Below are 27,320 nucleotides of genomic sequence, written 5' to 3'. Positions count from 1 at the left end.
CCTAGTCGGGCGCCTGGGTGGGTCAGTCAGTTAAGCATCTGACTTCGGCTCAGGTCATGATCTCACGGTTTATGAGTTCGAGCCCTGCATGGGGCTCTCTGCTGTCCGTGCAGACAGAGCCCACTTTAAATCTTCTTTCTCCCTCTCTCTCTCTCTCTGCCCCTCCCCCCTCTCAAAAATAAGCATTAAAAATAAAATAAAATGGCTCTTGTAACATAAAAATCTCGAAAAAAATCAAACCAAAAACAAAGGATCCAACTTACTTAATACCATACAAATAACTCAGTTCAACCACAGAACTATGGGAATCATAACACATTACCCACATATACTTTAACAGACTGATATTAGATATATATAACTTTTCAACCAATACATATACAAAAACTATCTTTAAAGAATGAAAAAGTACATTTTCCTCTTCAAAAAGAATGTCCTCTGAAGGAGAGGAAAGACACTTGGGAGCCTTGAGTGTTGGTAATCCCACAAAGTCAATGTCCACTATTTACTTGTATCCATACCTCCTGATAATCCACTTTCAGTCAGGAGGAAGCTAGGGAATGTCCATATAGAGCACAGAATTAGGAGGGCAAAAGTAGTTGTGAGTGTATGGGGATAAAACAACACCTTCAGGGATACCTGGCTGACTGAGTTGGTTGGTGGAGCATGCAATGCTTGGTCTTGCAGTTATGAGTTCAGGGCCCAAGTTGAGTATAGAGATTACTTAAAAAAATTAATTAAAAAAAAAAAAAAGGGCACCTGGGTGGCTCAGTTGGTTAAGCAATGACTTCAGCTCAGCTCATGATCTCACATTTCGTTGAGTCCAAGCCCCACACTGGGCTAACACACAGCGCAGTCTGCTTGGGATTCTCTCTCTCCCTCTCTCTCTGCCACTACCCCACTTGCACTCTCTCCCAGTCTCTCAAAAATAAATAAATAAACTTTAAAAACACATATGGGGTGGGGCACCTGGGTGGCTCAGACGGTTGAGCATCCAACTTCAGCTCAGGTCATTATCTCACAGTTCATGAGTTCACGCCCCATATCAGGCTCACTGTCAGCCTGTCAGCGCAGAGCCGGCTTTGGATCCTCTGTCCCCCTCTGTCTGTCCCTCCCCCACTTGCACTCTCCCTAAAATAAATATTAAACACACACACACACACACACACACACACACACACACACACACACACACACACAGTACCTGGATGGCTCAGTCAATTAAGCCTCTGACATTGGCTCAGGTGATGATCTCATGGTTCATAAGTTTGAGCCTCACGATGGGCTCTGGGCTGACAGCCAGGAGCCTGGAACCTGCTTCCAATTCTCCGTCTCCCTCTTCCTGACCCTGCCCTGCTTGCACGCACACGTGCTCTCTCTCTCAAAAATAAAATAAACATTTAAACACATACACACATCCCTTCAGTTAGTACACCCTTTTCCTATTCTAACTAACATCAACGAGAAATCTAAATTTTTCTCCCCACAAGTTTCAACCTACAAGTGGACTTCTTTTTTTTTTTAAGTTTATTTATTTTTGAGAGGAGACACAGAGTGCAAGCAGGGGAGGGACAGAGAGAGTGGGAGACACAGATCCGAAACAGGCTCCAGGCACTGAGCTGTCAGCACAGAGCCTGATGCGGTGCTCAAACACACGAACCATGAGATCATGACCTGAGCTGAGGTTGGATGCTTAACCAACTGAGACACCCAGGCGTCCCTGAACTTTTAACAGAATAGTCTGAAGAGCACCAATGGTTGGCTATATACACATGAAATCAATCTGTGCTCCTTGGTTTTCTTCCTGCAAAATAAAGTCAAAATGGATATAGTACTCCTTCCTAGCCCCCAAACTCAATGAAAGTCTCTAGAGCACAGGTTCCCAAGCTCTCTAGGTTCATGACACCCTCAGTATTTCACTAATTTTTTTCACAGCAACACTAAACCAAGAAATACTAACAGTTCCACTTACCAAGTTGTTAGCAGCAATTTGAAAAACTAATCTACTTTAGCTGAAAATTTTTTTTTTTACTTCATTCCAAAATAATCACACTTACTTACACAATGCATAGTATGGTTGGGTCATGAACAACTTGTTAAACCTTGGAATCAAATCGGACACTGCTATCCTGATTTCCTATTCCTCACTGATTTTCATGCAGTTACATTTTGTCACAGAAACCCCCCAAAACCCAACTTTACAAAGATACATCACCCAAAGGAATATAGCATAATCTAATGTTCAAATCAGGAGTTATGTCAAGTAGTAGTTTACCTGGCAACCAACAGATGTCAAATACTGCTGCATCTTCCTTGAAAATTTAAACTACCACATGGTGCCTCTATAAATTGGTGGCAATACCCTGGAGTATTTTAGTGCAACCTGGGAAATATGGCCCTATGGCAAGGTATTCTGTAATTTTCTGGCTTTGGACTCAGACCTAGGTTAGAAATCAGATTCTACCAATAACTATATAATCTTGGGCACTGGGCAGTGGAATCAAACTCCTGAACCTTAGTTCTATGCCTGCCCAACAGGAGTAATAGTACCAACCTCAGAGAATAGTTGTGAGGAATGAGATGATGTCTGCACATAGTAAATGCTCAATAAATGCTACTTATTATTATATCATTCCAACTTAAAACAAATTTAATCATTAACTCTCTGGAGGATAAAGGAAGCTTTCTAAACTAAAGCCACAATGTCAAATAAAAACTTAGGAACAAATTTTTCGGGAAAAGACCAAAAAGTGCTTAAACAAGGACAATATAGAGAACTACAAACTCCTCCAAAGGATGTCATCACGTTGCTATACCTATCACAAAAAATGATGAGGTGAAAAGTCTTAAACTGGCAACTCAAAAGAATATACTTTCAAAAGCACCTTTTAAAGGATAAGCACACTAGAAAAAACAAAGAATTTTATAAACTAGGATTCTTTATGTAACATTAAGAATGGTCTTTTAAAAATAGTTAAATTTTACACACAGCAAAACTCATTTGATTATAACAAAGACTTTCCCCAAGAGTATAATAGCTCACACCCCTATTCTCACAACGTACTAGAATTTAACATTTTAATTCAAAATACACTTGTAGATCTTCTCTCTCATAAACATCTTTAATAAAATTTGTAATACAAGAATACTTCAAGCGCTTAGTTTATGAAAGGATTTTTGAAATATTTCATTTAATCCTGAGAAAATTATCTCTATTTACTGAAGAGACGAGGTCCATCAAAATTAAGTAATTTGCCCTACAACTTATATATTACTGTTCAGTGCGAAAACCCATGTCTTTTAACTTTTTCTAGTATACCACAACTCCTTCATAAAAAGACTCAGTTCAAATCTTGTTAGTTTGGCCAGTGTTGTTTTATCCAACTGTTACAAGTAGGTTAACCATCATCAAAGGCCTGAAAATCTTTTCCCTGCACAGTAATGGCATTTCACCTGTAAGACTTTTCATTTGCCAAGCATCTTGAACTGTATAACATTAATTAATAATTATTCTTAGGTAACATTATGACAAGATCTATTATTACAGATTTAACTATACCAATGGTAATGAAGTGGCTGAGCCCACTGGTACAATTTCTCAGCCCAGAATATTTCTCATTTTTCATTTAGTACATGGCCCATTGTTCAATTCTAGATAGAAAGGTAAGATGAAGTAGTAAACTGACCCTGATATTTTTTCTTCTATAACTAACAAGCCAAATGCAGTGGCCAAAATACTTAAAAGGAATGGAAGGCAAGCAAACTTGTATGCCACCCAGAATGCAATGCCATCACAGGTCTATGCCTGCCTTTCATCTTGGTCCAAGAAAATTCCAAAAACAATCTGCCAGCAATTCTTTCCCCAAATTCCCAAATTTCTCCCAGATACATACATTACTATCATTTCCAACAGTATCCTAAAAGCAACTAAGGCATTCTATTTCAGTGACTACTTCTCTAAAACCTGAATATAACTACAATTTCATAATAAAATACCTATATTGGGGAGCTTAACTTCTAAAGAAATTCTGCAGGAAGTCTTTATACAATGTAACTTATCACACTCTTATTCCATACTACATAAAAAAAACTACCTTTTTATATGCCAGAGTTTAAGGGTAAATTTGGGCAGGTAAGAAGGGATATGTGCCTGTACCATAAACGCTGTATTAATTTGAGTCTTTGGTAGTCATAACATCATTTTCTCTACAGCTAATATTTTGAAAAACTTCACACTCGGACCCTTCCTGGCAATGTAAATAAGATTGTTAGCAGAAACTTCTTCATTTCCATGGAGAATTGAAGAGCAACCTTGCTTTCTTAGAAAGGAAACAGCTATCTGTCTTATACAATACCCCGTCCACTTTAGCCACCTAATACGGACCAAAAAAAAGGTCTGGAAAACGTCTCTTTTCCAGCCAAGGGCTGTTCCCAGATAAAGGCAATGCTTAGCATACAGAGAGAAAACAAAACAAAACAAAAAAACCTTCTCTGAGGGAAGAAATACGCCAAGGAAGGAGAGCCATGGATCAGAAATAAATAAGGGGTGAGTGTACGCGCTCAGTGTAAGGGCCGGAGGCAGCAGGCACAGAGCTGAGATGCTCCAGCGAAACAACCAGCAGCAGCAGCAGGAAGTTTCAATGGGGCCGGGCAGAGCATGCGCCCTGCACCCGCGCGGTGGCCTTATGTGGAAGGAGCACCACTTGCGAACACCAATAATAGACCAGCAGCACCAGAGAGAGAAACATGAGCAACAAGCACCTTCTTCAACTGTTTCCCCCTTCGTCTGAGCCCCTCCTCCAGCCTACATACTAACCACCCCACCCCACCCTGCAAATGGGAGGGCGACTTCTTCCCCTAAGCCCCGCTGCCAAGATGAAGGGGGAAGGGATTAGAAAAGTGGGGAGATGCTTTTCTATTATTTGGGGGGAGGTGGGGAGAAGGAGGAGGAAAACTATGGGGGAGGAAAAATTAACCCTCTAACCTCCAAAGTGGAGAGATGCTGCCGACTTCGACCCCCAAAGCGAGAATGGAGAAGGACCCTCTCCCATGGGGGAGGAGCAAACCTCCCTACTCTGAGGAAGGAGTTTTGGGGGTTAAACTGGCCCTCGAGGGGAAAGGAAGAGAGACGCGAGCCGACTCTCTCGGGGGAGTTCCCACTAGAGGGAGGGAGAGCTGAAGTGTCCGCTGGCCCCCGCCCACCCAGGTGGAGGGAGAGAAAGGGGCGCCCCGAGAAGATGAGCCCAGCCTCCCCCGAGATGGTCGGGTGGATGGTGGGAGGAGGGGAAGGAGCAAGGCAAGGGAGGAGGAGAAAAGCGCAAAGCTGGCCGGAACCTGCGCTCCCCTTCCCCCGCCACCCAGGGGGAGAAGGGGTGGAGGACCGGCCCCTGCCGCCGGGGAGCAGTCCCAGGGGCCGCCGATCAGCACAATGACCCCTCCACGCCCCCAGCCCACATCTAGCCCGCGACGCCCCCACCTCCGCTCGGCGCCAGGCCCGGTGGCCCTAGGGGGTCTCTGCCCCGCCTCCCCACTGCTCAAGACCCTGGGGGCTGGGCGGAGAGGCCAGGCCGGGCGGAGCTGCGCCCCAGGGGAAGGACAGAGCCGCGGAGGCCCGGGATATCCGTGAACAGCGGAGAGAAGGAGCGTGCCAGGGCCGCTTCCCGCCGGGCGTTCGGGCCCCTCGCTTACCTTCTCCACTGCCGACGTCCGGCGGCGGCGCCTGCAGCACCCGCTCCAGCTCAGGGAACGGCAACTCAGGCAGGTCGAGCAGCGGCCCGTAGCGCTCCAAGAAGGAGCAGACTACGGCGAAGTTGGGGCACGAACCCGGGCAGCCCGGAGGAGCCATCGCGGCCGCCGCTGCTGCCGCCGCCGCCATTTTGAACTGGAGGATGGAGGAGGAGGCGATGGGGGGGGTGGAGGGAGTTAGGTGCCGAGGAATGGCAGGGCAGCTTTACAGACAACAGGAGGCGCTAGTGAGTAGGCTCTCCTGCGGATCCGAGCGTCTCAGGCACGGCGCCGCGATCCCACAATACAACGGCTGCTCGGAGCAGTCGAGAACCCAACCAGACGAGGGAAAGAGAGGCGCTCTGTGCCTTTCACTTTCCGCCCTCTTTCCGCCCCCTTCCCTCCCTCTTCCTCGCCCCTCCCACTTTGGGTTTGCCACAGCCTCGTGTGACAGGGGGAATGAAAACAAGGGAAGCGGGGCAGGGAGGAGGACTGGAAGCTTGAAGAGGCGGGACTTTTTAGGAGTGGTGGCCAATAGTCTTGGAGGGGGCGGGGCTTCTGGCGACGACTGGCTGAAAGGCTTTTTCGGGGCGGGGCGAGTGGGGGGAGCTCTTAGCCGAGAGGGCCTGAACCAACCAAGGTGAGAGGTAAAGCGCGGAGCGGTGTGGGATCGCAACTCTCGTGGAGAGAGGACGTTGGGTGAGTTTTGTGGGAGCTCCAGGATCTAAAACCCGGCCATCAGATGGTGGGGGAAGTTTAGGAGAGTGAATAAGAAGCAGAAAAAGAGGAGAATCGAAAAGCACGGTTCTGGGATAAGGTTGGAAAGGGGAAAGGCTGAGAAGTGCTCTTAATTAGGGATGGGGTGAGACCTTTGTAAGAAGTGCCTGCGAAGCTTTGCTGAAGGGTATTGCTGTCTGCTGGGGCACAAGAATCGTAGCTATACTGAAAAACAGGGTCTGAGGGCTCTGGGGGACGAGGACCTGAGGGAATGAGGCTCTGCGGGGATCACCTAGCTGAGGAATTGGGGCCCTGCAAGGAGATCAGGGTCTTGAAGGGACCAGGCTCTTCAGGCCGACCAAGGTGTGAGGGGACAGGGCCCTGCTGTGGTTGCCAGGGTGTGAGGGGAAGGGACTCTTGAGGCACAAAGATCTTATAGGGGACCAGGGTCAGTTGGTGGGCTAGGACTCCACTAAGAAAACGGACAGGATAGCGACTTGGTGCAAGAGCAAAAACTTTGTTAGAAGACAAGGTTCAGTTTCATTGGGGCAGCAGTGATCATTCTCCCACAAAGAATCTCAGAAAACTATCAATCTTGCAAAGTAGAATGTGCAGCTTGGAATGTAACGGTGCGTTATGGTTAGGAGCCTGAGCTTTGGAAGTCAGCCAGACTTGGGTCCTAACAGAACTGCTTCAGGACATTACAGAAGATTCTTCATTTCTTTGAACATCTGTGAAGTGGGGGTAATAAATGTACTTAAATGGTAGGATTTTACTAGGTATTCACAGTAAATTGACTAGCGCAATCCCTGGCACATTCATTATAACTATTTTTAAAACATTAGTTGCTATTATTGAACAAAGGAATTTCTAAAATTTAGATTGAATTCAGCCATAATTTATATAGTCTACTACTTTGAGCCAGAATTTTCAGCGTGCATTTAAAACTTACATAGTACCTTTTTAAAAAGAATTTGAAACAAAGTATAATATAATAATAATATAATAAATATATATTTATATATATAATAATATAATATATATAAATATATATTATATATATTATATATATATTTATTATAATAAATATAATATAATAAAATAATAATAAACAAAGTATAATACAAAGTAAAATAGGACAATTTATGATGAAAGGAAGGTAAAGATATACAGTACAGGCAAATAATTATATTGGGAACAGAAAATGCTTACAATTATTGAATTTCTGTGTTTCTAGGGGAAAAAAAGCACAATGCTCTACATCATTCTCATTATCTAAAGAAAAATATTCATTTTTGTCAAGGGAGGAAAAATAAATCTAGATTGTAAGTTCAATGTGTAACCTACAATACTGACTCCTAATCCTGAATAATACACAAACTCTTTTTAAAGGGAAAAATGTTTTTTTGAAATTTCTCAAATACTCTTGGAAATTACATTTTAGGAAATACTGCTGTGAAAAATTAAAGTCAACACAACAGTGTGACTATACTTCATGCCACTGAAGTATACACTTAAAAATTATTGAAAAGGGGGGGTGCCTGGGTAGCTCAGTCCATTGAACATCTGACCTGATCTCAGCTGACTCTTTTTTTTATCTTTTTTAATTTAAAGATTTTTTTTAAGTTTATTTATTTTGAAAGAAAGAGAGCATGCAAATGGAGGGGAGGGGCCAGGGAGAGGGGGAGAGAGAGAGAATCCCAAGCAGGCTCCATACCATCAGTGTGGAGCCTGATGCGGGGCTCAAATTCACCAACCATGAGATCATGACCTGGGTTGAAACCAAGATGTTCAACCAACTGAGCCACTCAGGCTCCCCTTTTCAAAATTTTTTAAAGTTTATTTATGGGGGTGGGGGGTGGGGAGAAGAGCGTTTGTGGGGGAGGGGCATAGAGAGAGGGAGAGAGAATCCCAAGCAGGTTCCACGCTGAGAGTCCAGAGATGGACACAGGGCTAGATCCCACGAACCACAAGCTCATGCCCTGAGCCAAAATAAAGAGCTGGAAGCTCAACCTACTGAGCTACCGGCACCTCTCTCAGCTGACTCTTGATCTCAGCTCAGGTCATGATCTCAGGTGTGAGTTCAGGCCTCAAGTTGGACTCCATGCTGGGCTTATGAAGCCCACTTAAGAAAAAAAAATGGTTAAAGGGGTAAATTTTATTTTATGTATATTTTGCCACAATGAAAAAATAAAAAACAAAAAAGAAAGTCTTACTTTAGGAAAACGTTTATAGTTGTGACTTATCATAGCAAAAGAAAAGTTTTTATTTAATGTATAGTAAAATACGTTTTTTAAGTAATACTGCTTAAACACAAATTGAAATTAAAACATATTGGTAGAACTTTCAGATACATCTATGTATCTCTAGACCTGGGGATCTGAAGACCCCATTTTAAGAAAAATCTGACCTAGAACACATCTTTAACAACAGTTTTGCAGAAAGAGACAAAAATTTTGATAAGGTCATTACTTAATTGACCTTAAATAAAAAGTCCACTCCCATCTTGATGTAGCCAGTGCACATGCTGCCCTCATTATTTATTTTGAATATAGCCCTAGCCTATAGTAATATTTTTTAAACACTGGGTCATGACCCATAGTTTTAAAATCAATGTGGTGGATCAAGACCAGAATTACATTAAAAATGAAAAAGAATAAAAATAGAACAGTGCTAAAAAAATAGAACAGAAAATAGTGTATCATCTATAGTAAGGATAAGTATAAGCATATTGCAAGAAATATTTGTGAAATATGTATGTTTGCCGGCGTGTATTATGACATAAAATGTATTTGTTGCTGTGGTTTAGACAAAGAGTTTGAAACACATTCCCTTACCTTTACATGTGGAGGAAAATAAATGAATGAATGTCTGGATGAATGAACAAATGGGATCTTTATCACTTGATTATGACAAAGGAAATAGATATTATTGGGTAAAATTCCTGCTTTAATATCACACTCCTAGATGACATCTAAGCATGAATACAGTAGCTATCATATATTTTTCATTCAGTAAAATTGTATATGTCATGCACACCAATTTTCTAAATACCAAGCAGAACTAGGTTGCAAAAGTATTTCTTTAGTACTCTTAAGATGATATTCGGATATCTGGTGAATCATTAAAATAAATTGTGTCAAAATACTTTAATTTGCAAGTAAAAGACAAACAGGCTTAAACATAAAGGAAATTTATTACCTTACATAACTGAAAAGACCAGTGGTAGGTCATGCTTGAGGTATGGTCTAATCAGGTGGTAAGTCTGTTTCTCAGTATTTCTCTCTGTTTAGTCTTCCTATTCATGGGTTGAATTTTCAGACTGATTTCCCTCATAGTACTAGCAGTTTCAAGGTACTTTTCTATATTCTATACATCCCAGCCTCAATATCTCAGAAGCTCCCCAAAAAAGTCCCCAAACTGACACTGATTGGTCCATCTCAGCTCTCACATTCAACCATGAGCCAGTGTGCCCAGTATAGAAAGTGAAAGTAGAATGTACTGAATGCATTAGCCTAGGTCAATGCTTCATTCCTACAGCAAGATATACAAAGGTCAGTGCTTCATTCCTAAAGCTAGAGGTTTATCAAAACCACAAGGAATCAATACATCAAGAGCCCTAATACACAAGATGCAAAAACTGACAGAATTGGAAGGAGAAATAGAGGAATTCAACAATACTACTTGGAAACTTCAATACTCTACTTTCTTTTTATTATTATTATTATTTAAGTTTATTTTTGAGAGAGAGATAGAACATGAATGGTGGAGGGGAAAAGAGAGAGGGAGATACAATTTGAAACAGGCTCCAGGCTCCAAGCTGTCAGCACAGAACCCAACATGGGGCTCGAACTCACGAACTGCAAGATCATAACCTGAGCTGAAGTTGGACACTTAACCCACTGAGCCACCCAGGTGCCCCAATTCTCCACTTTCAGTAATGGTCATCTAGGACAACGGAGCAGACTGTAAACAAAGAAATTTGCTTGAAAAACACAACAAAATAACTAGAGTTAACAAACATCTATGGATACTGCATAACAATAGCTGAATACACATTTTTCTCAAGTACACATGGAAAATTCTCCAAGATAAACCATGTGCTAGGGCATAAAAAAGAAGTCTCAACAAATTTAAGCATGGTGAAATTATGCCAAACATGTTCTCCAAACATGCAATTTAGCCAGAATAAAAAACAGAAGAAAATTTGGAAAATTAATTTGTATATGGATGTTAAGTGACACACACCCAAATAACCAATTGTTCAAAGGAGAAATCATAAAATTAGAAAATACTTTGAGATAAATAAAAATGAAAACAAAAAAAACCCAAAACTTAGGGAATACACCTAAAACACTACTTAAAGAGAAATACGCTATATGTAAATGCCTATATTTAAGAAGATGATTTCAGAAGCTCCTGGGTGGCTCAGTGGGTTATGAGTCAGGTCATAATCGACTTCAGCTCAGGTCATGATCTCTAGGTTCTTGCATTCGAGTTTTGCGTTGGGCTCTGTGCTGACAGCTCAGAGCCTGGAACCTACTTCAGATTCTGTGTCTGTCTGTCTGTCTGTCTCTCTCTCTCTCTCTCTCCCCCTCCCCCCTCCCCTGCTCACGCTCTCTCTCAAAAAAATAAACATTAAAAAATTTTTTTAAAGATTATTTCAAATCAATAATCTAAGTTTCCATCTTTATAAAACTGGAAAACAGCAAACTAAACACAAAATAAATAGGAGGAAGGAAATGATAAAGATTAGCATAGATCTTCATGAAAGAGAGAATAGAAAAATAGAGAAAAGCAACAAATCCAAAAATTGATTCTTTGAAAATAACTACAAAATTGACAAGTCTTTAGCTAGACTGGCAAAGATGAAAACAGAAAAGTCAAGTAACTGAAATGAACAAGGGGACATAACTACAGTAATTTTTAAAAAGGATTATAAAGGAATATTATAAATAACTGTTTGCCAGCAAATTAGATAATCTAAGTGAAATGAATAGAACAATACAAACTACTGAAACTCAAAAAACAGTAGAAAATCTGAATGGAATTATAACTAGTAAAAAGATTGAATTAGGAATTTGAACCCTACCACACACCCCCCCCAAAAAGATCAAGAAAGACACCAAGAGTTCTAATGCACAAAGAAAAGGCCATGTGAAGACAAAGTAAGGAGAAATCCATCTGCAAGCCAGGAGAGAGGTGTCACCAGAAATCAACCCTGTTGGCACCTTGATCTTGGACTTCCAGCCTCCAGACTGAGAAAATAAATTTCTGTTTTTTAAGCCACTCAGTTTGTGGTATTTTGTTATGGAAGTTCTAGCCAACTAACACAGAAGTCTTTTTCAATACTCCTAGCAATTCATTATACTTCCCTTATACCAATTTTCAAAAGTTACTTAATATTTTTAATTTTTTTTTAATGCTTATTTATTCCTGAAAGACAGAGCATGAATGGGGGAGGGGCAGAGCGAGAGAGGGACACAGAATCTGAAGCAGGCCCCAGGCTCTGAGCCGTAGGCACAGAGCCCAATGCAGGGCTTGAACTCACGAGCCGCGAGATCATGACCTGACCCAAGTCAGACGCCCAACAGACTGAGCCACCCAGATGCTCCAAAACTGAATATTTTAGAATACATTGTTGGAAGCCTAGGTTCTGATGTTCCCCCTGCCCATTATTGTTCTTTGTGCTTAGTCACTTGCTTAGACTAAATCTGTAAATTCGGTCTCTCATGCAATGTGTGTCCACTGAAATCTGTTTTTAATTTTTATTCATTTATTTTATTTTTTTAGTATATTTATTTTGAGAGAGAGAGAAAGAGAGAGAGGATCCCAAGCAGACTCCATGCTGCCAGTGCAGAGCCTGATGGGGGGCTTGAGCTCATGAACTGTGAGAACATGACCTGAGGGGAAACCAAGAGTCAGACACTTAACCGACTGAACCACCCAGACTCCCCTATTCATTTTTTTTAAGTTTATTTATTTTTTTAGTAATCTCTGCACCCAATGTGGGGCTCGAACTCATGATCTCAAGATCAAGAATCGCATGCTCTTCCAATTGAACCAGCCAGGTGCTCCTTAATTTCTTTTCCAGTTTTTATTTTTAAGTTCGGCTTCCTACATAGCTTAGTATTCAGTCAAAGAAAGACTGTGTTCAAACAACTCAAGCCAGTAAGAATTTCACTCTACTGGTGGGTCAGTGTGTGCACTGGGGAGTACCTTCAATGTTCATGTTGTTTTCATGTCTCGCCTGGCTTTTACTTTGTTCTAAGTGCTCTTGTGCTTTCTTGCTTCTTTATTTTGCATGTGCTGTTGGTTCCACTGGCCCAGAATGTTTGCATGATTTAGGCCTACTCAGTTTGTGTCTTTGATACACATACTCACAGCAATTGGTCCACTCCCCTATAGCCATGTGAGCTCTGAGAAATTCCTGTTAAATCCCTGCCTACTCTGCAAATCCATTGCTTGCCCCAAACACTCACAGTAGCAAGGAAGCAGAGCCACCTGCCATCCATGTTTGCTTGCTTGCCGCTGAGCTCACCAGTTTAACTTCTAATGCTCTAAATCAATCAAGCCTCCTCTGGCCAAAGCAGCAAGTCTGTTGTTGGTTTTCATGTTCTGCCTCAACCAAGGTGAACCTCTGTGCCAACAGAACTGATGTGGGGACATGACAGTAATCCCAGGCAGGAACAGCAAGCCATGTTATTGATCTCTGAAATACAGTGGCTTTCATAAATTAGCACTTTGCAGCTTGTAGTATGCCTTTATTATTATTTCTAGAGTGCCAAGTTATTATTTTGAAAGACTTGTACAGCTTTATACTTACTTTTTGGGGAGACGATGTGTCAACCTCCTTACTCCATCATGCTGAAGTAAATCTTTTAATTTTATCTCTCAAAAAATATCGAGAATTCCACCCAGAGTCTTCGTAATGTAGTATCTAGTTTCCATGGTTAAATGATTCAGGATCCCAAGAATAACATTTTACTTTTTAGACCTCTAGAGAAGAAGTGACAACCACATAAATGACAAAGTTAACTCACAGCGGACCAGGGTTTCCTGTATTTTGTATATAGTATTATATTTTAGAATACATTTTTGTATGTAGACTAGCTCCTGTGTTTTGGAGTTGTTTTCAACCTTACTTCATAACTTATTTGACATATTTTTCTTTTAATTTCAGAGTTCAGTTAAGTTCCTTATGTCCTCCCCTGAAATTGCTTCCCTATCATGGGGGCAAATGAAAGTACAAGGCTCTACTAAAACCTATAAGGACTGCAAAGTGTGGCCAGGGGGAAGTCGGGCTTGGGACTGGAGAGAAACAGGAACTGAGGTAAGCTATGAGTGTGTGGTTGACACTGCATGAGGCTGACCAAATGATTTCCAATCTCCTAAGCCATAATGACCAAGTGAAAAGTAACTATTCCTCTCTCTCTGTCTCTCTCTCTCTCCCTCTCCCTTTCCCTCTCCCTCTCCCTGGCCTTCTCCCTCCTCCTCTCACTTCCCCACCCAGAGATATAACTCAGGTACCATTAACTCACCCTTTTAAATTATGCAATTCAATGGACTTTCTATTGTCATACACTTGTACAGTACTTACCACTACTAATTCCAGAATATACTTACCACCCCAAAACGAAACCTCATAACCATTAGCAGTCACTTCTCTTCCCTCCCCCCATCTCCTACAACTACTAATCTACTTTTTTTTTTGTTTTTAAGATTTTATTTTTTTAAGTAATCTCTACACCCAACTTGGGACTCAAACTCACGACCCCAAGATCAAGAGTCACATGCTCTACTGACTAAGCCAGCCAGGAGCCCCTAATCTACTTTCTGTTACTATAGATGTGCTTATTCTAGACTTTTCATGTGAACAGAATCATTCATTTCTCTTAGGTATATACCTAAGATTGGAAATGCTGGGTCATGTGACAACTCTATGTTTAATTTTTTGAGGAACTGCCAAATTGTTTTATAAAGATTTTAGGAATTATGAAGGTTCCAATTTTTCTAAATCTCTCCTCACTGTTTTTTTTTGTTGTTGTTGTTTTTATTGTATCATCTGGGTGGGTGTGAAACATTATCTCGTTGTGGTTTGAACTTGCATTTTCCTTGTATTGTACTTCCTACAGGATTCTCACTATGCCATACCCAGGTAGAGTCTCCCAAGGTAGAGGTTGGGTGAAAGAAGGGAGCCCCTACCTCTCAACCACATTCACTTAGGACTTCTCGGCAACAGACAGCTGGGAGCAGGATGAGAAACGCTTAAGTCCTGTTCCTCCCAGGAACAAAGCCTTCCAGCTGGTAGCTGAAAGGGGAAACAGCTCTGTGTTGTAGGCTGATGCAATCCAGTGGAGTATCCACCTCACTGGCTGGGAGTGGAGAAGCAGGCAGCAGTCTTCCTGAAAAACCATAGATAGTCACCTGGCCTACCAAATATTTATAGAATTTCCTGATGAGATGTTTCTTTTCTTTTTCTTTTTTTTTGAGTTTATTTATTTTTTTTTTTTAAATTTTTTTTTTCAACGTTTTTTATTTATTTTTGGGACAGAGAGAGACAGAGAGACAGAGCATGAACGGGGGAGGGGCAGAGAGAGAGGGAGACACAGAATCGGAAACAGGCTCCAGGCTCCGAGCCATCAGCCCAGAACCTGACGCGGGGCTCGAACTCACAGACCGTGAGATCGTGACCTGGCTGAAGTCGGACGCTTAACCGACTGCGCCACCCAGGCGCCCCATTTTTTTTTGAGTTTATTTAGAGAGAGAGAGCGAGTGGGGGAGGGGCAGAGAGAGAACACGAGACAGGATCCCATGCAGGCTCCGTGCTGACAGTAAAGAGCCCAGTGTGGGACTCGAGCCCACAAACTGCGAGATCATAACCTGAGCTGAAGTTGGATGCTTAACTGACCGAGCCAAACAGGCACCTCAGAAGATGTTTCTTCATTTGCTGTTTGCTCTTAGAATCATTTCCAAAGGCTTTGAGTGGTATTCTTTTTTCCAATTTTTTTCTCGGGGGGCGGTGGTTAAAATTTGTCTTTTGTTTGTGTGTGTGTGTGTGTGTGTGTGTGTTTTAGTTTTTGTTTCCTTTTTTTTTTTTAATTTTTTTTTAATGTTTTATTTATTTTTGAGACAGAGAGAGACAGAGCATGAATGGGGGAGGGGCAGAGAGAGAGGGAGACACAGAATCGGAAGCAGGCTCCAGGCTCTGAGCCATCAGCCCAGAGCCTGACGCGGGGCTCGAACTCACGGACCGCGAGATCGTGACCTGAGCCGAAGTCGGACGCTTAACCGACTGAGCCACCCAGGCGCCCCTAGTTTTTGTTTCCTTTAATAATTTTCATTTTGGAGCAGGTTATGGAGCTCCTCATGCTGTAATGATGAAAGTTGATCCTTCAGTTTTAAAGGATAATTTTGCTTGATACATAATTCTTGATTAATAGTCTTTTTCTTGGGGTGCCTGTGTGGCTCAGTCAGTTAGGTGTCCAACCTGGGCTCAGGTCATGATCTCATGGTTCATGAGTTTGAGCTCCACGTCAGGCTCTATGCTGACAGTGCAGAGCCTGGAGCCTGCTCAGATTCTGTGTCTCCCTCTCCCTCTCCCTCTCTCTCTCTCTCTCTTTCTCTCTGGCCGTCTCCTGCTCATGCTCTGTCTCTCTCTCTCAAAAATAAATAAACATTAAAAAAAAATTGTTTAACTCTTTTTCTTTTGGCCCTTTGTATATGTCATCCCACTTTTTTGGCTTCACTGTTTACTAATGGGAAACCCAACTGTTAAAGTTCTTCCTTGGACTTGACAGGTCATTCCTCTCTTGCTGCTTTCAAAATTCTTTGTCTTTTGTTTTTGACAGTTTCACTGTGATGTGTCTACATGTGGATCACTTTGAATTTATCTTATGTGGAATATATTGAGCTTTTTGGATATGTGCATTGTTGTTTTTGTCAAATTGGGAGGATTTTCAGTCATTCTTCAAATATCCCTTCTGCCCATTCTGTCTCTCCTCTCCTTTGATATCCATTATGAGTATATTGGTATTTTAGATGGTAGTCCCTCAGATGTCTGAGGCTTTGTTCATTTTCTTCATTCTTTTCCCTTTTTTCTCACATTGGATAATCTAAATTAATGTATTTTTCACTTTTGCTGACTCTTACCTTCTGTTGAGCCTTTTTAGTAAAATTTTCACTTCAGTTATTATACTTTTCAACTCCAGCATTTCTATTTTGTCCTTAAAAAATAATTTCTATCTCTTTATTGATATTCTCTAATTTTTAAGGTATTGTCCTTATACTTTCCTTTAGTTCTTTGAATATAGTTTCCTGAGATAATGATTTGACAGAGATTTCCTTATATGCCTGGAACCAGTAGGTATTCCAGTATTTGCTGAGGGGCTCTGTTTGCAGTTTGCGGTATGTAGTCAACACTCAGCCAGGCAATTTAAAATTATGCCTATTTAGGGGTGCCTGGGTGGCTCAGTTGTTTGAGCGTCCGACTTTGGCTCAGGTCATGATCTTGCGGTTCATGAGTTCGAGCCCCACATCGGGCTCTGTGCTGACAGCTCAGAGCCTGGAGCCTGCTTTGGATACTGTGTCCCCCTCTCTCTCTGCCCCTCTCCCACTCATGTTCCATCTCTCTCTAAAGTAAATAAACATTAAAAAAATAAAAAATAAAATAAATAAAATAAAATAAAATTCTGCCTATTTCTTGCTTATGCTGAGTCTCAAGATTAGCCAGAGTGGTGTGTGTAGGACCTTCTCATGTCATTCCTGAGCATATGCACAATCCTGGACATGTGTATCACCATTTCAATACCAAGGTTCATATCAGAGTTTTTCAGAGCCCTCTATGGAGATCTCATTTCCCAGTTTTCCCTTTTGAGTTTTTTGGTTAACCTTGTTTGCCCTGCTATCTAACTCCTCAGGCAGCTGCATTGTTAAACATTTGTCTCTGACAGTTTTGGACAAACTTCTTTGAGGGGAAAAAGAGGTTTATACTGGCAAACTCCAAGTCAGATCAAATAAAGACAACCTATGATTTGGGTTTTCCAGAGAACCATCAGACAGGTCAAATAATGACAGTTTTTTAGGAGAGGAGATTTGAAGGAGTTTTATTCTATTATTCCATCTTGTGACTTCCAGGCTGGTAGTTTTCACTGTGATTGTGGGTTGTTGCTTTTCAAGGCTACCAGAGAACTAGGGAAGGAGAAAATTGGAATAGGGCAAGTTAAAATTGCACAAAGCTCACTTTTCAACTGTGTTTTTTTAAATAAACACATCCTGAATTTTTGGAGACCTTTGTTAACTTCCAGAGAACAGAGTAAGTTTATTTTTACACTTTTGCCAGTAGTCTCATTGCTTTTATGAAGAAGAGGATTTTCAGAGGTTCTTCACAACACTTTCACGGATGTCACTCAGAAGTAACTACTTTGGATTCATACTTGTGCAGTGGTATGCTGGACGTGGCTTTCACTGGCTTGTGAGAATTGATTGTTAAATTTTCAGGAATTTTGTAAGCCAGCTTTTTTTTTTTTTTTTTAAGTTTATTTACTCATTTTGAGAAAGAGAGAGAGAGAGAACAGGAGGCGCAGAGAGAGAGAGAAGGAGAGAGAATCCCAAGCAGGCTCTGCACTGTCAGCATAGAGCCCAATATGGAGCTCAATCTCACAAACTGTGAGATCATGACCTGAGCCAAAACCAAGAGTTGGACGCTTAACCAGCTGAGCCACCCAGGTGCCCGTGCAAGCCAGTTTTTAGACACAGCCATTATTAAAAACTAAGTTATATAAACTTAAATAAGGTTAAAACATAGGTAATACATATTTAAAATTCATTAATTCCTAATTATTTTACTACATTCTTTCCTCTTGAAGTTATTTACATCTGTTGTTATCTGTATGGTAAAAATACTATGTTATATATGCTACTGTATATCTCTTATTAACTCTGCATTCAGTGATGTCACATTGGTATCTTAAAGTCAAACATGGTGGGAGTGTTTACACCACAGAAATTGGAAAACACTACATATTGGGGCTTTTTTTTTTCTTTGTCTTTGAACTTTATGGCTTTTAAAAAATTTTTATGGGGGCACCTGGTTGGTTCAGTCGGTTGAGAATCTGACTCTTGGTTTCAGTTCAGGTCATGATCTCACAACTTGTCAGATTGAGCGCTGCATCAGGCTCAGTGCTGATGGTGCAGAGTCTGCTTGGGATTCTCTCTCTCCCTCCCTGTTCCTCCCCTGTTTGCATTCTCTAAATAAACAAACAAACTTTTAAAAAAATAAAAAAAAAATTATGGCTTTAAAAATTGCATTATTAAACATAATAAGTTTAATTCATTGCAAATTATTACCCATATTATCCATTTAATTAAATTACCATTCCAATTTTAAAAAATCTTAGAAATAGAGCTTGATCCCTTTCCCTCCACCCATATCAAAGTATTTCCTTTATACTTTTCAAATATCTATCTATATCCACAACCCATAATTTATATTGTTCTTCATGTTCAAATTTTTATATTAATGGTATCATCTATTGTCCACTTTTTTTTTTTGTATTCAGGTTTTATTCTGCTTGCTGTACATTTTATTTCCATGTGCTTAATGGTTATCTTTAATATTGTAATATATTAGGTTGAACCATATGAGATTGATAATATTTTATAGATAAAGAGTTGAATATTAGGAATTTCATGTAGTTCATCCTAATAAGATCTAAACAAGTCTAAAATTAATTTTTATCTCTACTTCAATAAAGTATCTTTGCTTCATCACTTCCCTTCCATCTTACACATTATTGTTATCCAATAATTTAGTTCCTTTAAGAGTAGGTATTTTCTTATTACATTATGTATTGCATTGAGATATTTTGTTTTTTAATCATTACAATCAATGTTTGCTTATATTTACCCACATGTATACCAGTTTCCTTGCCTATCATTCCTTCTCGCAATTTGGATCTTTGTGGATCTTTCTTCCTTTCTTTCTTTCTTTCTTTCTTTCTTTCTTTCTTTCTTTCTTTCTTTCTTTCTTTCTTTCTTTCTTTCTTTCTTTCTTTTCTCCCTATAGATATTCTTGGCAAGTTCCTTTAGTGAGGATCTGTTAATGAACTCAGTTTTTGTTTGTCTGAAAAGGCCCTCATTTATTAATCCTAATGCTTCTTGGTATTCTAGTTTGACAGTAACTTTTTATCTGTGGGAATCCTAAATGGTCTATGTCCTTCTTGACATTTGTCCTGTCAAAGATTGATATTTGTTTCTTCTTGGCATCCTACATTACTCTCAATCTGGGACTACTTTTAGTCAATTTCCTGACTGAGGTCTTCCCAGATCAGGCTGATATTTTACACTGAACCCCAAAGTGATGTGTAGGTAAGTGTGGGATTATAAATTCTCAAGGGATACATTTTCTCCACACACAGAGCCCCTGCTTTTCCCTATTCCAGTGGGTAGATTTTTTTGGTCAATCCTTTTACTGAAGGTGGGTTTAATAAGGGCACTTAGCATATTTAGTAGGGGTGTCACTGTTCCAATGTCATATCTTGCTCAAGTCTTATCTCCTAACCTCAAAGTGTTTCATAAAAGACAATAAGAATGGGAGATGCCCCAGCGTTACTTCAGTTATCGGTATACCATTCTGATTTTCAGCTGTTTCTTCACTTTTGCCCTTTGGGAATTTCCCTTTCATCTATAAGCTCTGCTAAGCATTTCAAGGGATGTTTGTTTTTATTCAGCATTTGTAGGCATTTTGTTTAAGGAAACTTCTCAAGTTTTATAGTTTGTCACATTGTAAACAATCACACCTATATAATCTGTATAGTGAATAGTCACACCTACATAACTGGGCTCCACAGAAAAAGAGAACCCCAACACATGCTCTCTGTTCATGCCTTGGTTTTGAACCACATGCACTCATTTTTTTTGATCCAAACACCTAGTTGCTTATTAGCTACCAACTTTGATCTTAAAGAAAGGACTATATGTGGATTGGTTAAAGGAATGGGAGGGCATTGAGATATAGAAGGGGCAGAATGAGAGAAGGCTGAGGAATAAGAAGACATAATACTTGTGAACCAAATGGATTAACCATTGGATTATTTCATAGAGTGAAGCTAGAGAGATGTAAGAGTAGGCAGTGGCATGGTTGACAGAATGTCTGCAGAGCTAGGTTTACATTTTATTTAATGGATGAGGCATAGCCACTTGAGATATTTATGCAGGAGATTGATGTGTCTGACAAAGATTATCTAGATTATGGGCATAAGATATATTGGAGTACTAATTTATGAGTGTGCCACATTGGAGAGGTTTTTTTTTCCCCCTCAAGAATGGATTTAGCACATTGTACCTTCCTCATACAAGACTGTATGCATTAATATTACTATGAATGTTATCCTTTGTTTAAGGAAACTTAAGGACTCAGAAATTATATAACTTACATAGACACAGAGCAAAAAAATGTGAAATCAAATAGTAAACCCAGGTCACATTCTAACTTTATTTCCCATTCCTTCCTCATATATCATGATTCCTCTTAAACTTTAAGGTTAAAAACTACAAAACTGGAAAATACAAACTGCAAAACTGAGGAGGTGCCATTGATGATAAGTTGCCATAAGTTTAGTTTTTAGGATAAGCAAGAGGAGGTGTTCTAGAACTAGTTGGAGGGATAAGAACTAGGAAAGGTAAGAGGAAAAGCTGAGGTGTTCATCTAGAATTCATCTGTATAGAGCTAAAAGCACAGAATCAAAGCCATGGAGTCCTCATTGATATAATGGAGACAGTTAACATTACCTACCTCACAGAGTTGGTCTAAAGATTAACATACTGTGCTAGACGTGGTGTAGGCACTCAATAAATGAAGCTGTTATTGTTAAATCAGTAGTAGTGTGGGTGGAAAGGAGACTATTGAAAACCATTAAGAAGGTGAAATTGACAGGATAAGGAAACTTACTAGATTTAGCAGGTGAGGGAGAATTCTAGGATGGATAAATGGGTACACGGTGGTGCTGTTCACTGAGATTGGGTATATCGGAGTAGGAACAGATATGTTTGTGTTTGGGGCAAAGGCTGGGTAGAGAAAATGATTAATTCTTTTGGAGTATGTTGAACTTTTCTTTTTTAAACAACTTTCTGTATGGTTTAAGTTCACAAGTCTTATTTTTTTTTAATGTTTATTTTTGAGAGAGAGAGAGAGAGAGAGAGAGTGCTTGTGAGCAAGTGGGGGAGGGGCAGAGAGTGAGAGAGAGAGAGGGAGACACAGAATCCGAAGCAGGCTCCAGGCCCTGAGCTGTCAGCACAGAGCCTGACACAGGGCTCGAACCCACAAACTGCGAGATCATGACCTGAGCTGAAGTCAGACGCTTAACCGACTGGGCCACCCAGGTGCCTCTGAACCTAAACTTTTGTTAGGGCATCTAGATAGAGATGTAGCAGACATTTAGATTCATGGGTCTGGGCACTGTCACATTTTAGGTGGGTAACCTTAAACAAGTTATTTAGCCTCTTTGTGCCTCAATTTAATCACCTATAAAAAGAGAATAATGTCTGTTTGTCATAGGTTGATGTAAGAGTATGGCATGGGTTGGAAAGAATACATTTTTTAAATGTATGCAACTTGCCTTCGTGCAAATTCATTCTTTTCTCTGAATCAGTCTGAATCAGTATTTCTCAGTGTCATTCATGGTTCTCTTCTATCACAGTCACCTAGAGTACTTGTTTAAAATGCATATTCTTTCTCTCCCTCATTCTCCCCACCTGCTGAATCAGAATCTCTTACCAGGTGGGACCTGGAAAATAATATACTTCATGGGGTTGCTTTGAATACAAATATGTTCATCTTGGTAAAGCCTCTACCACAGCGACTTTCACATGGCAGATACCTGATTTTTTTTTTAACAATACAATTCCAAAGTTTCCTTTCACTTGCATCTCCTATATTTCATAACACACATCTGAAGACTTAGTTATTCCATACCAAATGCTTATCCCCTTACAAACTTACCATGATCTTTTATTCCTCAGTACCTTTGCTAAAACCATTTCCTTTACTTGGAATGACCTGCTTTCCTTTATACCTGCTGAAATTTTATATATTCTTTAATTCTTAGCCTTTGTATTATCTCCTCTATGATAATCCTTGTGAGAATAAGCTGCTAACTCTCTTCTCAGTATTTCTGCAATACTTTGTGCCTCTATATTGTAGCACTTAGTGCAGTCCACCTGTATGATAATGAGTGTGTATTTATCTGTTTCCTTCATTAAATGGTGAACTCCCAAATGGCAAGAACTGTGCATTTTAGCACAAGACCTGTAAAGTGGGATCTCAATAAATGTTTGCTGCATTGAATTTGTCATTATGGATATCATTAAACATTTTGGGGGGAACGCCTGGGTGGCTTCGTCAGTTAAGCATCCAAATTCAGCTCGGGTCATCATGGGTTCAAGCCCCCATCAGGCTCTGCACTGGCAGCACGGAGCCTGTTTGGGATTCTCCTTCTCTGCCCCTCCCTTGCTCGTGCTCTCTCTGTCTCTCTCAAAATAAATAAATAAACTGAAAAAAGAAAGCCAAACCAGGTAGCAGCCACCCAGGGAGAACTAAAGTAAATGGGGAAACTTTACTCCAACTTTCAATTCTGAAAAATGTTCTACACAACAGCCGTATGAATGGCACAATATATTCCCCTACACCCTTAATCTAAATCCTCAAGGTATTAACATTTACCATGTATTTTTTTCTCTAAACACACAGACACTTCCCTTCCCTCCCCTGAATCACTTGAGACTAAACGTCAGATATTGTATTTCAGCATTGCCTTCCTAAGAACATGAACATTTTCTTACATAGCTACAATATCATTATCACAAATAAGATTATTATCTTTGGTACAGTAATATTATCTAATATACATTCTATCTTCAAATTTCCCTAAAGTCTCAAAAATATCCTTTATAACTTTTGTTGGTTTTGCAGTTTTATTTTTATATATAATACAGGCAATAGATATAAAGTAGAACTTAGTTCTCAGAGAATTGGCCAGACTGGAGGTTCTCGTGCCCAGGTCAGTGCTACCTAAGGAAAGGTAGATGAGCTGAGGTCCCTAAGCTTTTCTGCTTTTGCGTTTGTTTGCTTTTGCTTTTGTTTTCCCATTCACCTTCCAAACCTGGTTGACAACATAAAGCCTGTGTTGAGCTGCTTCTATGTTGAACCTCTTCTCATTTTTTTAAATTTTGAAAAATTTCAAACCAACAAAACGAACTGGAAAAAAAAAAAAGAACAATACCATCAGCCTATATTCACCAGTTGTTAACACTCTGCCACATTGACTTTGTCTTTATACGGCACACATACTACCCCTCTCCCTTTCTCTCTCTTTCACTAATTTTTTTAAGTTTATTTATTTGGAGAGAGAGAGCATGAGCAGGGGAGGGATAGAGAGAGAGTCCCAAGCAGGCTCTGCACTCCATGCTGAGCCAGCGCAGCGCTCGATTTCATGACTGAGATCCTGACCTGAGCCAAAATCATGAGTGGGATGCTTAACCGACTGAGTCACCCAGGCACCCCACCCCCACTTCAATAACTATTTTTGCTGAATTATTTGAAAGTAAGTTACTGACATTGTGACACTTGATAGTTCACATGAGCCCTAAGTACTGCAGAATGTATCTACTAAAACAAAGCCATTCTGCCATACATAATCACAGCATTATACTCAAAAAACTCAGCATTGATAAAATATTAAGTAATATCAACTCCATAGTCAAACTGTAACAATTGTTCCAATTAAATAATGTCTTTTATAGTTGGCTTTCCTTGCCAATCCAAGATCCAATCAAGGGTCGGTCATGCTTTACATTTTGTTGTCCTATTTCTTGTTGTTGTTGTCCTATTTCTTTAGTCTGTTAATCAAGTCAGTTCCTCCCCATTTTTTCACTTTTATGACACAGATATTTTTGACGTGTCCAGGCCAATTATTTTGTAGAATAGTCTACAATTTAGATTTATCTGATTCTTTTCCATCATGATTAGACGCAAGTTAATCATTTTGGGCATAAGTGCTTCATAGGTGGTTATGTCTTATGTGCATCATATCTGAAGGCACATAAAGTCAGTCTGCCCCTTTATTGATGAGGTTATGTTTGATCTGTGTTTAAGATGGTGGTAAAGGTAGAGTGCCCGGGTGGCTTAGTCATTAAGCATCTGACTTTGGCTCTCATGATCTCGGTTCATGAATTCAAGTCCCACATCAGATGAGCTCGAGCCCTGCTTCAGGTGAGCATGAGTCCCGTTTTGGGCCAGCCCCGCTTCTCTCTCTGTCTCTGTCTCTTTTCTGCCCCTCCTGGGATTTTTTCTGTCTCTACCCCTCACTCACTTGCACCCTTGCTCTCTCTCAAGGAAAAAAAAAAAAAAGGATTAAAAAAAAGATGGTGGTAAAGGTACATTTTTCCATTTGTAATCAATAAATAATCTGTAGAGTAATAATTTGAAACTTTGTAATATCTTGTTCAAACACCCAGCAACCTTTTCATCAAGTAGTTTTAGCATTAACCACTGATCCTTGCCTGAATTTATTACTAAATTAGTGGTTGCAAAATGATGATGCTTCTGTCATTCCTTCTACATTCATTAGCTGGATTCTTCTGTAATGTAGCTTTTCTCTGCCACTCCCACCCTTTTTAGTATCACTACAGGCTCATGTTTTCTTTTTTTATTTATTGTGTACTATGTTCTTAATGTGTTTCAAAATTCATATGTTGAAATCCTAACACCTAAAGATGATGGTATTAGGGGTTGGGGTCTTTGGGTGCTTAAAGGTGTAGCCCTCATGAATGGGATTAGTGCCTGAGAAAAGGGGCTACAGAAATATTCCTTCCACCACATGAGAATAAAGAAGGCATTGACTACAAACCAGGAAGAGGGCCTTCACCAAAACTCAACCATTCTGATGCCTTGATCGTGGATTTCTAGCTTCCAGAACTGTGAGAAATAAATTCCTATTATTTATAAGCTACCTACTTTGTAGCTTTTTGTTACAGCAGCTTGAACACAATAATGTTTTAATCCACTGCCATTGGTAATATTTTTGAGGTTTAAATTGTCCCAAATTTGACCAGTGTTCTGTTGACACTTTCCCAACAGTTTTTTACCACTGCCTTGTTTTCTGGCATAGCAAGATATATTATCTCTTAATTCAGCCATTTCTTCAAAGAGCCATGGTTCCTTTTAGTGAAGAATGGGGTCTAGAAATCAAGAGCTGGATGTTAGGTGTGTTCATTGTTATTGAGATGTCACTACATCTATGCCTTTCAGTATACACAGCCAGAAAATGTGTGTGTGTGTGTGTGTGTGTGTGTGTGTGTGTGTGTGTGTGTGTAATGAATTCATAAAACCTCCAGTTTAATCTAATACCTCAAGATTCTTTCTCTTATTCCCCCATTCCATATCTGTGCTTTCCTTCTCCCATGGAGAAACCTAATTCCCCAAAGCATCGGTAGAATTACATATTTGCTGTGTTTTTCTATGAACACAAAATAATTTTGAAATTACTACACCAGTATTATAACTAACATCAAAATCACAAAATAAACTTTGAGATCTTTATAGGTATTTTTGTACTTGGAACACATCTCCTTTAGGTGTACAATCAGAACACTGTTAAAAACTTACTTCGTGTATCGTTTCCTTTTTGTTATATCATCAACTTCAGACCATTGAGTTCATTTGTTTCTCTTGGCATACTGTGTAAGGGTCTCCCTACTTCCTGTCTTTGCTGATTTAATTTTTTGAATGTAAAACATTTACATGGTTTAGAAGTCAAAACAATTTAACAAGGTACACTTAGAAAAATCTCACTCCTTTCCCTATCTTTTCCATCCCATACCTACTTCACTCCAATAGGTCAGTAACTATTTTTATTAGTTTATGGTTTATCTCTTCTGTATTTTAATAGTAAGCAAATATACACATACACCTACCCACATACGTACATACATACATCTTTTTTCTTTTAACTCCCTTCTTACACAAAAGGTAGCATATCTTGCCCTTTTTTTCTCTTTCACTTAACAATATATACTGAAAATCAGGATATCAGTTCTTAGAGATATTCTTTTTTCTTTTATACAGCTATAGAGTAATCCACTATGTGAATGTGATACTGTTTCTTCAATTTATCCTATGGATGGGCACTTAGATTGCTTTCAATATTTTGCTATTATATATAGTGCTACAATGAATAACCTTGTATATGTATATGGTTTCTTGTATCATTGGAGGTGTATCTTCAGCATGTAGGCTTAGAACTAGGATTGCTGGTTAAAGTATAAATGTAAATGTAGACTTGTTAGATGTTGTCAAATTCCCCTTTATAGAGTTTATACTATATATTAGTGTTACCAGCAATTTATGAGGCCAGTTTTGAAATGTAGAAATGATTTAAATTGTTAGTAAAAATGAAAAGCATGTCCTATTGCTTTCTTTATTCAAGTCAAAGTTAAATAACAGAAGATGGAACCTACCAAGAATGAAAGAAAGGACTCTGGTGATTCTTTGGAGTCTTTCAGAACCCTCTTTTGAAGCTCAAACAAGTTAATCTAGCATCCAAAAATGAATTTGGCATGTACTGTCATAATTCAACATTTAAAAATATATAGGGATTGCTTACAGGGTGCTAAATATTGTCTCAAAGCCTGACATACAGTCAAATCACCTATCTCCTCCTTCAAGGAAATGGGGGAATTAGGCAAAGAGAACATTGTAGTAAGTGCTATAATACATGAACCAAAAGAGTTGCAACGGGAGCAGAAAGGAAGAAGCACGTAAAACTGCCTGAGTATTCACAGAAGGTGTGATCTTTGACCTGATTTTTTTTTTAATGTTTATT

The 27,320-nt window shown here is 39.7% G+C and overlaps 2 protein-coding genes across 8 annotated transcripts in view; one reads left to right on the top strand and one right to left on the bottom strand.

Annotated features, from left to right (window-relative positions):
- The window catches only part of RSF1 (remodeling and spacing factor 1), a 158,687-nt gene extending 152,640 nt beyond the window's left edge, over window positions 1–6,047 (bottom strand). For both annotated transcript variants that reach the window (XM_042957506.1, XM_042957507.1), the window contains exon 1: window positions 5,689–6,047. In XM_042957506.1, coding sequence (XP_042813440.1) covers window positions 5,689–5,875 — 187 coding nt within the window. In that variant the 5' untranslated portion in view covers window positions 5,876–6,047. The remainder of the gene's footprint in view (window positions 1–5,688) is intronic.
- The window catches only part of AAMDC (adipogenesis associated Mth938 domain containing), a 31,472-nt gene continuing 9,841 nt past the window's right edge, over window positions 5,690–27,320 (top strand). The window contains exons 1-2 of one of the 6 annotated variants that reach the window (XM_042957321.1): window positions 5,690–5,757; window positions 13,625–13,774. In XM_042957321.1, coding sequence (XP_042813255.1) covers window positions 13,643–13,774 — 132 coding nt within the window. In that variant the 5' untranslated portion in view covers window positions 5,690–5,757; window positions 13,625–13,642. Of the gene's footprint in view, window positions 5,758–6,132; window positions 6,424–6,476; window positions 6,542–7,137; window positions 7,206–13,623; window positions 13,775–27,320 lie in introns of those variants that run through there. The other 5 variants (XM_007078953.3, XM_042957320.1, XM_042957319.1 and 2 more) reach the window with 5 other exon arrangements.

This window comes from Panthera tigris, chromosome D1 (genome assembly GCF_018350195.1).
Source record: "Panthera tigris isolate Pti1 chromosome D1, P.tigris_Pti1_mat1.1, whole genome shotgun sequence".
NCBI classification, from domain to species: Eukaryota; Metazoa; Chordata; class Mammalia; order Carnivora; family Felidae; genus Panthera; species Panthera tigris.
The sequence above is the reverse complement of the archived record's forward strand: the minus strand, read 5'-3'. Positions and strand labels throughout refer to the sequence as shown.